The sequence below is a fragment of the Cydia strobilella genome, chromosome 12 (assembly GCF_947568885.1).
Source record: "Cydia strobilella chromosome 12, ilCydStro3.1, whole genome shotgun sequence".
NCBI lineage: Eukaryota > Metazoa > Arthropoda > Insecta > Lepidoptera > Tortricidae > Cydia > Cydia strobilella.
In genome coordinates, this window is record NC_086052.1 from 8,807,296 (window position 1) to 8,821,057 (window position 13,762).

General features: G+C 36.0%; 1 protein-coding gene across 2 annotated transcripts in view; it reads right to left on the reverse strand.

Annotated features, from left to right (window-relative positions):
- The window catches only part of LOC134746078 (zinc finger CCCH domain-containing protein 13), a 151,815-nt gene that overhangs the window by 3,631 nt on the left and 134,422 nt on the right, over window positions 1-13,762 (reverse strand). For both annotated transcript variants that reach the window (XM_063680311.1, XM_063680310.1), the window contains one exon: window positions 1,125-2,343. In XM_063680311.1, the coding sequence (XP_063536381.1) occupies window positions 1,125-2,343 (1,219 nt within the window). The remainder of the gene's footprint in view (window positions 1-1,124; window positions 2,344-13,762) is intronic.

The window sequence follows — 13,762 nt, forward strand, 5'->3', positions numbered from 1 at the left end:
GGTCTTATAAAACATCAACATTAAATTTAGTTTTATAATAAAATTAAAAAAAAAATACATTTTGTCCTTCCGCAAAACTATTAAATTTCCATTTTAGATTTCTTGAAAATCGGTTCTGCGGTTAAAGCGTGAAGAGGAAACTGACAAACAAAGTAAAAAACCGTGTTATTTTCGCTTTTCTAAAATTGATAGGGACTATTAATGTATTATAGTCAAAATCAAACTACTAGTTTAAATAAATGCTATGTACATTATTACGTCGTCTAAATGTCGGAGCTTCCTTAAACATTCGAAGCTCGGATGCATACTAATAATTGGTATATAATTTGGTCAGCGTCATGCACAATCTTTAATAGATCCTTAGAAAGTTAGCAAATTCCCTTTTTCGGTGCGAACAAATGTCTAGTAACTAGTTTGAGTTTGCGCAGACAATGTTTCTAAAAGAATACGCCTCGTTACTCTAAATTGGCTAAAGAGACTTGAGGTCTCCTAGACGTTATGACATTTGCTTTATATAACAAATTCAATAAGATTTGCAGTCAGTACCCCTATAGTGTAAATTTCATTCATTCAGGGGTTCTGAGCGATACAATACAACGTAAATGTGAAGACAAGCTAACTTTTATGTTTTGAAACAAGAACATTTTGTAATAAGTAAAAGATTTGATTAGGATTTTTTTCTGTATGATTTTAATTCATTTTTGTATCTGCATGGTAAATATTTATAATGATCAATTCAAACAAGTTATTCATCTGTTATTGCTCGACATTTGCCAATGTTTATTATCTTAAAGCCTGGCTTGACCCTAAAGCTCCACATAATTGATATAAGCTTTGAATTACTGGTGACATTTGGATATAACCTTGCTATCCTATTAGTTGGGCCCTAAAATTCGCCATAAATGTATTCTAATGCGAAACATAAAGGCATCATAATTAAAGTAGCGTTGTGGGCGGCGTTATCGATAGGCGTCCGGGCAGGCTTCTATTGAAGATTTAATTGATGTTTTGTTTGAATATCACAGGATTGATGCTATCATAAATTAAGATCTATTTGGTTAGTTATAAGGTAAATTATAAACTCTTGCTTTGTTTTCTATATCAATGTGTGGGTGTGGACTTACCGATCTCTGTGGTCACGGCTGTCGTTGTTGGCGGCGCGTCTCGGACTGCCCTCATACTTATGCTCGCGGCCGTAGATGCTGGGCGCGAAGGGGTCCTCGCCGAGGTAGTACCGGTGCGGCGGCGCGGCGGGGGGCGCCAACTCTCCACCGTACTGCCGATACGTCCGCGAGGAGTGCTCCGGCGACGGCGTGCGTGAGTTGCGCCACCGCGCGCGTCTCTCTGCGGACGCCGATCGGATCTTCCCAACTAACTTCCTAATCGAGTTGCCGATCGCCGACCCGACTGATTTCCGCGCCGGCGAGGGACGGCGGCTATTCTCCGCAAAACGGGTTTTTTGATTCTGCTTGCGCTCGTCTCGCTCCCGCCGCCTGGGAGGGGTGCGATCTCTGTCGGAACTTCCGCGCCGCTCCCTTGGCGGGGAGTAATCCGGCGGCGGCTCCGTGGTTCCTTCCTCACGGCTGTCGCGCGATCTTCCTGAATTTTCATTGCGGGATGAACTTCTATAGCCACTGTCGTAGCGATTTTCTTCGGAAAGTCGCTGCTGCTGTTTCAAGTGCCGTTTCCTTTCGGGGGCGACCGGCGGCCGGTAATCATCTTCGACGGATGGTTCGCGGTATGCGCGGTCGACTTCTAAAGGACGGAACGGCGAGCCGCGCGGCGGACTGTGCATGGTCGACGACGATACGTAGGCGGAGTCGTCGCGCGAGGGCGGATGACGGCGGCCGATAGGCGATGTCCTTCCCTGGGGCAAGTCTCGCTTCCCGTACACATGTCTCGGAGAAGATCCGTTTAACTGGTCATCACTAGTATAAGGAGAACGTACTGCTGGTGGAGAAGGGGATGAACTGCGGGGCTCAGGCATTATAGGTTTACTGGCCCGCCGTTGTGACCAATCTGCTACACCCTTGAAGTATCCGCCGGTTCTGTTCACTACCGGGGCTGGCCGTTCGTCTGAAGGCGTTGAAGACTTAGTTTTCCTCAAAACTCGGTCACCGTACACGGGTGGTGGGGGTACAGCTGTCTTTCCGTAATATTCCTCTTCGTCTGCTTTCTTTACGTAGTAGGGATCGGGTCGCCGACCTATTTCTTCAGCGATAGAGTCATGCGAGGACCGCGATTCACTTCCGAAATGGCTTTCAAGCCACTTGGATGTTTCCTTTTTGCGTGTTTCTTCCTCAACATCGAAGTCCAGGGGGCGTTTGTAGTCCTTGTCGTGATCTGAAAGCAAAGATCGCGGTGAGTGATCACGGATAGTGAGATCGAGAGTGGCTGCGCGACGCGGGCGCTCGCGCACAGTGCCGCGGCAGAATGCCCGCTTAACCGCATCCTCACACATGCTAGCCATGGCGTAATCGTTCAGTCAATATATTTGCCAAACTTGTGAAGGTCAATGCGATGCAAAGACTTTACTTAACAGGTATGAGACAGTATTGTTAAGTTATTCTGAATAATAATTTGTGGGTCACTATTTGTTTTGTTTTTACAGTGTTATGTAATAGTATACCGTGAACAAGATGTGTATCATACACTACGGTGAAATGAAAAGTGACATGAATTCATGAATAATCGACTAGCTGTCATTATTTTCAACTAATTAGTTAATAAATACTGAAAGAAACAGACCGCTTAAATTATGCACATCTGCTTTCCTTGGAAGAAAAATATCATGTAACTTACGTACTCATAGTACAAACCTACCTATACGAAAGGGACCAAGTGAGAATAACTACTGTCGTATCCAAATTCTAATGGATAATTCGGCCACAAACATCTGTGTAACCTACCTACATAATGCCATGGCAAAATAGGTCTCTAGCTAGGTTCTTTGACGGACACACAGACATGTAGGGAAATTTTGACACTGAACTGCGAGTTACAATTTGAGAAGTCTAGAAACAGGCGACGTGCAGACAACACTGAAATGCCTCTCATTAAATTTCATAATAAGCCGTTACGGGTTTACGCCTGTTTAATTTACTAAACTGTAACTGGGCATTATAAGTGCTAAGCCGACTAAATAAGTGCAGGTACAGTCAGCTGCATAGAAAGGGTACCACCCCCGCATACAAACTTCTATGCAGGGGTGGTACCTTTTATCTGAGTACTAAAAGTAAAGTATGTATTAAGTATTCTCTTAAAAGTTTTAAAACACAGCTTAAGCGACACCTTCTTCAGATTCAAAATGAACTACCTCTTGGCGGTAGAGCAATACCCTCTTATCTTTGATTATAGCCCAGCCATATAATACATACAATAATGACATTAAATATAATATTATTTACAAATACGCACATTCACACTTTACACTTCAGTATCAGTCTTACCTACGTATAAATATATATCTTAACCAACAAAAACCACAAAAAATCCTTTATAATTTTATAAGTACTTATAATAATACTACACACTCAACAACACAATGCACACTTTCATTTCATACACCTTCCATATACCTATTCTTTATCTTTCTTTTTCTCATTTAATGTTCTTAATACTTAAGGTTTCTTTTTTTTTCTTTTATCACTTAAAACTTTTTTTGTCTTTATTCCTTTTATTATGTAATAGGTACTTAGTGTTTCTTTTTGTTTATAGGATCCGACTGAAAACCAGCGTTGCAGTAAATTTACTGCAACATTATGCTGAGTCGAGACTCCTTTTTAACATCACGCTGTCTTTAATGCCAATGTCAATTAATTTAGTTAAGAAGTAATGTATCTAGTTAGGTACATTAGTAAACTATTAACCTACATATTTTATGTTTCATGTTTTGTGATGTTAAATAAATTTTCTCTCTCTCTCTCTCTCTAAAGTAAAGTGAATATTATCGCAATAGTTTTAAATTGACAATTTTGCTAAAGGAAAAACTCATCGAATCACTTTGTGTCTAAATAATAAAGGGTAGTTAATATCAATAATGGATCTTGTTCTAGATATTATTATTACCAACAGTGATTCTTTTTAGCATGATGGATAAAGGCCGGAGATTACACATCGGTTTATAACACCAGTTTCAAAGAAATAACCAAATAAATTGGTATTTCATAGTTATTTTAACCACCTTGTCATTTAAATTGGTTTGATAAGCGACGATTAGTGAATGTGAAGATTTGTCACTTGCACAAGGTTAAAATTTTCTTTTTATTGCTACTCAAGTACATTTCCTCACAGGCTGTGCAATAAACATTACTTTTATTATTCTAGACATCGAAACAAAAAGAAAACACGTTTCAATTACCTTTAAATTTATCGTTTAATCAAAACATCGATGCAAATAAAGTAAAATCTCGCACGTGACCTCAGTGTGCCATCATGACCATAACGGCTTAAGTGGGTTGTTTTGCAAATGTTTATATGCTTTTTTGGCTTATACTGGAAGCTGCGTAGGCCCAATGGCTCGCCTTATGCGGCCAGCAGATGGACAAGTGGTTTAAATGCCCACTTTGGTCCTCGCCGAGGCTTGTCATTTTATGCGCAGTACGTAATTATATGAAACAATGCGATTCTCACTGCTTGGAGAAGGAGAAATCCTTTGGGAGAAAGCAAGCAGTAAATATGTAAATGAGTCTAGTATAGCCTCTGCGACTGAAAAGCTAAGAAATCACTTTACGGTCTCCACTTATTTAATGCTTATAAGACAAAAATTGCGTTACAATTTCTAAATAGGTACTTATAAGTAGATCCATATCTCTTGAGACCAGTCAGTCAGTTACTTTTAATCGATTGCACACCATCTAATTAAAAAAATGACATCTCAATCAAACCAGATTGGCTACTCGTGTTCATCAAGCAACAGTTTTCAGTGTTGCAACTGTTAGGCAGATTAGAGAAGCAAATATTGACGTACCCACTCTACAATCGAGGAGTGTCTGTATAGTCAACATCATTGTGTACATTTTTGTCCTTCATTCCCTTCGCCGTAAGGCAAAAGTTTAGATTTTCTATAGAATACTTACCATCTATAATATTCCTTCACTATATCTGAATATAGGTGCAATAAAATGTGCGGTTTAAGAGGAGTTTCCTCCCGCGTACGCTTCGGCTGTGGAATGAGCTCCCTGCCGAGGTTTTCCCGAGGGGCTACAGTATGGGGTTCTTCAAAAAAGGAGTGTACAGGTTTTTAAAGGGTCGGCAACGCGCGTGTAATATCTCCGGTCTTGCAGGCGTCCACAGGCTACGGTTACTGCTTACCATCAGGCGGGCCGTATGCTTGATTGCCACCGACGTGGTATTTAAAAAAAAAAAAAAAATGAGGAGTGTCTTTTCAAAAGGGTTTATTTTTGTATGGTTTTCATAGTAGTCTATCTACGAATATATATATAAATGCGTGTGTCCTGACTGAATGACTGATTTTTAAAGTGTACAAGGGATAAGAATCGATTTTGAGAAATTCAACCCCTAAGGGGTTAAAAAGGGGATGAAAGTATGTATGGGGCTCAAATTTTATTTTAAGCTAGGAACTTGAAACTTCGTTAAAAGGTATTTTATTAAAAGAGAAGAAAACTTATTTCACCGTTTTGAAAATTCATCTCCCAAAATGGTGAAAAAGGGGTTGAAAGTTTGTATGGAGATCAAACATTTTTATGAGTGCAGGACTTGAATCTGTGTATAAAAGCATATTATTAGATTGCAAGAACAATTATTTCAGCGTTTTTAAAATTTATATTTAAAGGGTTAAAAAGGGGTTGAAAGTTTGTATGGGGTTCAAATTTTATTTTAAGCTAATAACTTGAAACTTCGTAGAAAGAACTTCGTAGAAAGGTATGTTATGAAAAGAGAAGAAAACTAATTTCAGCTTTTTTGAAAATTCATCCCCTAAGGTGGTGAAAAAGGGAATGAAAATTTGTATGAAGATCAAACATTTTTTTGAGTGCGGGACTTATTGAATCTTTGTATAAAGGCATATTAGTAGAATAAAATAAAATTCATCCCCTAAAAAGGGTTGAAAGGGGGTTAAAAGTTTGTATGGATATCAATTATTTTTGTAAGAGCGAGACTTGATCTTTGTATAAGGAACATTATTAGAATTAAAGAAACGTAATTCAGAAATAATTAAGAAACGTTTAAAAAAATTCATCCCCTAAAAGTGTTAAAAACTACTACTACTAGTCCCATCTTGTAGCCAAATAGTTAAAATAACTAGTATCAGAATGGAAGAAATTACCCAAATTCGAAGCGGTTCGGGAGGATTTCCCATCTCGTAAGTAGCTTCAAAATAAAATAAATACTCTTTTTTTGAAGTCTCACAAATTATTTAAGGTACTTAAGGATGACTCACGTTAGACCGGACCGTGTCCGGGCCGGAGCTTCCGGCGCTTCGTTTTCTATGGAAAGCATCACGTGATCACCTGTCATGTCATAGAAAAGTAAGCGCCGGAAGCTCCGGCCCGGACACGGCCCGGTCTAACGTGAGTCATCCTTTATATATATTATTTTATACTTATTTCTTATTACTTTAACTCTTAAATAAAATGTTACCAGCATTTCTTTGTTTTCACATTCCAGTAAACATTTTGAAACTGAATTCTAGTGGACGGGTGCAAGCAAAAAGCTACTGTTGTCAGGTCTCGTTTGTACTACCACGCGTTACATATGTATCGGATTCCGGGACACATTCTTCTACACAACTCGACAAAGGCGACAGTTTTACTCACTGAACTTACCATAGTTAAACCGACTATCGAATTCGGTTGACTAATTAACAATGAAAGTAGAATCTCGTTTAAACGGGGAATAAAACTTAAACACTTTTAAAGCCATGCATCCGCCATATTTGCATTTGATTTATGGTCGACGGACGGGCTTTTTCATTTCAATTAAAGAGAAATAAAGTTGCGTAGTGTTTAAATGAATATCCGGAAACATGAATTAACTTCGCTAGTTTATAATACTAAAATGTGCAAAATAATACGAAAATATTCGTTAATTAACCCTGATCTTGGCAAGGCTCAAAATATTTTAAATTTTAATATTTTTATAGTATTTTGTCACCTAATGACCATATGATACTAGACTATTAAAAAAAAATATAAAAAAAATCCAGGGTTTTCCAGTTTCGGAAAATCATACATAGGTATCATATTTAATACAATGCCAAACCCTCTACTAACTAGTCGTCTACTTTTTAGACGAAAAATGTGGATTTTAATAAAAATAAAACGTGTAATATTTTTGGACATTTTGGTACAAAATGCTTTTTACTCTGAAATAATGTTTAGACTATATGCCGCTTATTTATTTAATTTAGTATAATGTAGTATAAGGTCGTAACTTTATTCTTTTTGCATGCTGAATATAGGTCATAAGAATCTAGTCATAGTTATAGGTAATACTTATTATTTCTATGCCTATTCAGGCAGGATGTGCTGATCAAAAATTGTTTTATTACATCTTTATTGTACCGCATTCAAGAAATGAATAAATGATTATGATTATGTAATCCAACAGAAATCATCATTTATAGTTTTTAAACCGCAATGTACAGCATAAAATGACTATTTACATATGTAGAAAATATAAATTATATCTACGAATACCTGATTACACGGTAGAAAATTTTTATCCCGTAGAGATTCAAAAAACACCATAACAAAAAGTTGTGTAAAATAGGGAAAGTATACAAATAATTCTAATATTTAAAAAAAAAACTTTATTTTTTTACTTAGGGGGCATTTTTTTGCCATTAATAAAATTTGCCGCACTACGGTCTACGGCGTAGCAATAAGGCTACAGCGTACGAATATACAGTTTAAATAGTATCTCTTACCTACTTTAAAAAATCTAAGTTCACTAACTAAATAGTATGACAACTAATATGACATACTTGAAATATGTCTTGCAATCCCCCACAAGAATATAAAACTAAAATAAAACCTGTACCTATTTTTACGACAACTTAGCAATGTATTAAATGTAATACACATTTACTTTAATGAGTTCTTGACAATGTATCAAATATGATACATAACAGTTTCATGTAAATAGTCTGTGTGTTAAATGTTTTTAAATACGATCACTATGTAAATATTGTAAATCTTAATACACTGACAGTGAATACTGCTACAAAGTGAATTTAAATGCAGATTACGCAAAAAATATACTAAAATAAGTGCAAGTCTTACTTACTTACAGTACGAAACGAGATATATATTGATTATTTAAAGAAGAAAGAAGAAAGAAGAAAGACATTTTCTAGATAATTTATTATTTCTAGATAATTAATTTAAAATAACACGTGTGCATTATTTTTTGCTATAATAAAGGAGATCAATAGGGCAGATCAACATATTTATAGCAGAATTATTTTGTTAAGTAATAAAGTGAACCTGCTAGATTTTTTAATGTTTCATGTATCACGGGTGTTACAATATAACACCATGCAGGTCCATGTAGATTGTTTTAGGTATAGCTATATTAATTATTAACGATTATTATTAACTTTTTTTAAGCTGTTTAATTAAACGAATATTCTACAGTAATTCTTAATTGAAACGTTTTCATTTCAATTAGGTAAATATAAATAAAATTGCACATTAATAATTCAATCGTTAGTAACTAATAACTATACCTACAACAATCTACATGGAGCCAATAAGAAAATACTTACCATTCGAGAATAAATATCATATTTTATTGTTTATTAAACTTAAATAAATCCTTCTCATCGCATATTTGCTCGTCAAAATTAAAGTCAATATAACAAAGATTTCAAAAGTAAAGATAATGCCGAGCGTACATGTGAACCAACGAAGATGTGCACAAACGCGATTTGAGCACCAACGAACTGGCCCACCTTGTAGTGTCCGTAAGGGTCTTTACGAAGTAATATAGTCAATGCAACATAATTCAACTAAGTATCAACAATAAAAATACAATAGGTACCTATGTATGTAAATACGATAGGTACTGTAGCAGTAAATAAATTCCTACATAATTATTACAGACCTATGTATTCTTCGAGCAATGCTTAGAATTACGGTCCTTTTTTAACGCCTCTGTCGTATCTCACAAGTCACAATTCATACAAGTTAACAATCAATCAAGTTGTTATACTACTTTGGTTGGAACGGAAACTGTCGCAGCAAGGTCGGAATATGTAACATTACCTTAATAGGATGCACTTGCATTCTATACAGACACAAGAGGCGGTAAGTACTTTAATCACTGTATCTATTAATAATGTAACATTCAATCATTACTGGTAATTAAAAACTAAAAGATCTAAAAACGATAAGTGTCACTTGTAATCGCGCTATCATATTACGTATATTGTTTCAGTACATAATTAAAGTTTATTGCCTGGAATTTGACTTTAATTATCTGAAGTATTATCGTCAAAGCTAAACAACAGAGAACTAGAGATGGAAGGCTAATAGCATACCTTCGTCTTGATAATTAATTGGATTGTCGAAGAAACAATTGACAATCACTATATCGTTTAGCGAGCTAAATGTGAAGGGGCCTAAGTTCGGATTTACTAGGCGACCCATTAGGAAGTTGAGTAACTTTAACTAGGTAGGGTTTTCCTTAGCTGCGTAAAAAAGGACATTCAAGGAAAATCCTTCACATATTCCGTGATAAAAGCTGTCGGACATATATTGCGTAGGTTTGATAATTACTTTTATGTTACTTTTACGCTCAATTGACAAAAAAAACATTATTATTTCAATAAAAAATAGTAGTTATGTAAGTAAGTACAAGTAATTCTGCCTACTTTCATTTCTCCAAGTCTTGTCCTAGTTCCTAAGGAATTTAGTTGATTTGTATTTCAGTAAAAAGAGTCAGCCTATGTTTTAACAATTGTTTATTTATTCGTTTAATAGCAAGTTTTATAGAAAAACTATTATTTAGTTACACATATCAAAAGTGTGTTGCCTTATCAATACAAAATATCGAATAAATATTATAACTGACAGAGCATATTGTTAACTGCATAATGTAGGTATAAAATGTAACTAGGCAGTCTAACTGCAATATAGATACATTGTAAATAGGTACACACATGAATTACGTGATTGAATGAGCACTAAAATAGCCCGTGTACAGACTTACCTTCGGTCCGAAGGTGACTTATATAAGTTAACCAATTAGCCTTGTGACAGACTAACGCACTGTGCAGACACCGCAGTGAATGAGTAGAGGCAAGCCGTTGTTGAAGCGTCGGTCCTATCCGGCTAGGATGTCCGAAAAAAAAGTAACGCGGAAGTTTGAAGAAACGGTATTAAGGGCAATTAAGGCCTCCTAGCCTAGTTGGTAGTGCTTCCTACGAAGCTGGGGGCCTGGGTTCAAATCCTGGCTGAGACATTGATTTGCGTCTTTATTACGAATGCTTTTTGTTGCTGAGTTATGGATCGGATTGGGACTTTTGGCAGCATACCGTGGTTCTAGAATCTATGTAGTCAACATGATAAAAAAGGTGGTAAAAAAGGGGTTGAAAGTTTGTATGGAGATCAAACATTTTTTTTTTGAGTGCGGGACTTGAATCTTTGTATAAAGGCATATAGAATACTAGAAAAGTAATTTAAGCGTTTTTAAATATTCATCCCCTAAAAGGGTTAAAAAAGGGGTTGAAAGTTTGAATCCATTACAAATTAATGCTTGAAAACTTCTTAGCTTTAGCTTGTTAAGATTACAAAAACTTTATTCAACGTTCTTAAAAATTCAACCCCTAAGGGGGTTAAAAAGGGGATGTAAGGGGATATATATATATATTATGTGGTACCTACAAGTTTTCTCTTAAGCTAGGAACTTGAAACTTGGTGAAAGGGCATATTAAAATACACGAAAACTGATTTTACCGTTTGTATTAATAAAGTTTGCATCGGGAGCGAACATTTTTAAATAGTGGAGTTGAAAATCTTCTAAGAGGGTTGAGAGGGATTATATCGAGAATTTTTTTTACAGTTAGGGGCTTGAAACTTCGTAGTTTGTGATAGACAAATTTCATGCGTTGTATAATTATTAACAAATGATTAGGTAACTAACCGCCCCTACTGATATATTTTGCTGCATAATGTTCTATGCTCATGTAGAATATATAACAACCAACAACATACAGCATACGAAGTCGCGGGCAACAGCTATAACCAGTAACCATAAAATACATAAGTCAGTGAATCTTGAACATTGACCATGTTCCGGCGGACGGCCATGATTACCGACGTGGCACAGGAGTAACCGGATATCGGACGGACACGGTTCGTCGGTGGATGTAAGCATGCTGGACGTACCATTACACCAATGTAATTAAATTATTGTTTGCTATGTAAGGAGTAGAGAAACTTGGGCCAGGATAAGAAAGCTATTTTAGATGTCGGTACGTATTAGGTACTAGTTAATTGATCCGGTATCCGCCAATTTTATTATTATTTATACACGCATTATATAGGAGCACGCGATTAAAATAATGTATGAACAAAGCAAATACATTTTTCAATAGCAATGAAAATCGGCCACTGTGTTTTCCTAGTATATTTTCGTGTCGTGTTTTAAAGTTCCCGGGGCAAACTGCCGAATCCGACACATTAAGAGCAGCCGATTCAACGGAGCCACGCCGTTTTGTGTATTATGTATATATACCTATAAATGTAATATATTATTGGGCCTTGTTGCCTGAATAAAAAAAAAATTGTAAAAAACGAGCTAACTGCTACAACACCTACTTTTTCGATTAATTTATCTGTTTCCAGTACCCAAAGGTTATGCAAAAGAGATCGCTAATAGCGATAAGACCGCCTGTTGAATGCCTCTATATTTATTAAAATAATTTGTTATTTTCTTCTTTTCTATATATTTTTCTGAGGTGTGCCAATAAAGAGTATTCCATTCTAACTAATTTTAGGAGAATAAAATAGTTGTGTTAGTGGCTATTTTTGTGGCCTTTCTTTCATTGATAATATGTTTGTCTCATTTTATTAGCACCTAACGACGTTCACAGTTACGAAAAACAACTAACGATTTTTAAGATACCTAGTTATCACAAAGATTAGAAGTTTTATCACTTATCACAGACATGTACTCGTAACAGTCCATTTTTCGACTCTTAGTCCTATTTCGTAAATTATATATTTTTATTGGAGGATTTAAGGGCGGCGACCAAGCTCGGTTCTCCATAGAAACGTACCTATACTTACGCTCTCATTTAAAAACGACTAGCTAGTTTGCTCTGAAACTTTGTACTTACAATAGGACATATCCTATACCTTACCATAGATATGTACCTTAGTATATCTACGTCTGTGATTAGTTTATGTAGCTTCAGATACCGTAGTTAGGTATAAAAATACAGCGTATTTAAGTTTTTCATATAAAACTTGTTTTTATACTCTATTTCGTTTGTTTTCTAAACTGGAGCTGGACCTAGATATACCTCATGCCATTTTATGTGTAAAGTTTCATTACAATCCAACACGTAGTTTTAAAATGAGAACGAAACTCCGTTTGTATGGAAAGGTAAAATTCAGCCGAGCTTGCCGAGGACTCTTAAGAAGTTCAATAATATTGTATGTAGACAATGTAGTCTGATTGAAATCGAACAAGACATTGTTTGCGTTTTTTACCAGAATTTTAAATGAAGCTGCAATTATTAGTTAAAATTTTTTTTAAACAAAACACGTGTATCTATTTACTGTTACATCAACTTAACATAATTATTAATGGTCTACACGGTTATGGCGTGGAGTTAAAATATTTAGATTTTTCTTGATTGTTTAAGATTATTAGATTATCTTTCAATTTACATTCTTGGATACAAATCATCCATTCAAGGTCGACCACTGTAGTGGACAAATCGAGCTCTATTAACATAATGGTAAGCTGAGTATAGCCTAACGTTTACGCAAATTTAATAGGAGAACTAATTTGGGCACGCAAAAAAGCTGTCGGTGAGACTTTAAAATTGATTTTTCATATTCGGTTTGACCTTAGACTGTTAAAGCGTGAATTTTACATATTTGGAATTATTCAAATATTTCGATTTTAGGTGGGATGCTGATGCGTAAACCGGAATTTAATTAAACGTTACCTTCTGCCATAGTTGTAATAGGTCTCTGGTGAGACCGGTGAGTGGTGTTTACCACGAATGTTTAGTGCGTGACACGGCAGTTTCGCTCTAAAATGCAAAATATTGTAGGTATTGTATAGACAGATGAAGAGTCAAACAAAGTTAAATCATGACGATGTCACTAAAAGGTCTCTTACACTCCGTTTAATTAAAACTAAGGCGGTCACACTAAATGCGGATTCGCACGCCGCTCCGGTGTGTGAGCATAACATCGCTATACGCGCATAACGCTGACATTCATACACCGGAGTGTCGTGCGAATTTGCATCAGCGTAATAACCGCGTAAATCTGTACAGACTTTGAAATGAATAAGTGTGGAAGTGTCACAATAAATGTCTTCTTTTATAGAATTTTGACGCTACCATAAGGTAGCATTTCAACACTCTATGACATTAGGTACTATAACATAGATAGCCTTATGATTCAATTTGGATGTTCGTATATACCTATTTTGCCAGCTGACTGTGTAATAAATATGAGCATCACGTTTTATAGGCAGGCCCTTGTCTCGTTAACTACATTACAATGAATTCGGGAAGGTTAAATGTCGTATGCCCGCAATAGATTACGGACGTCCC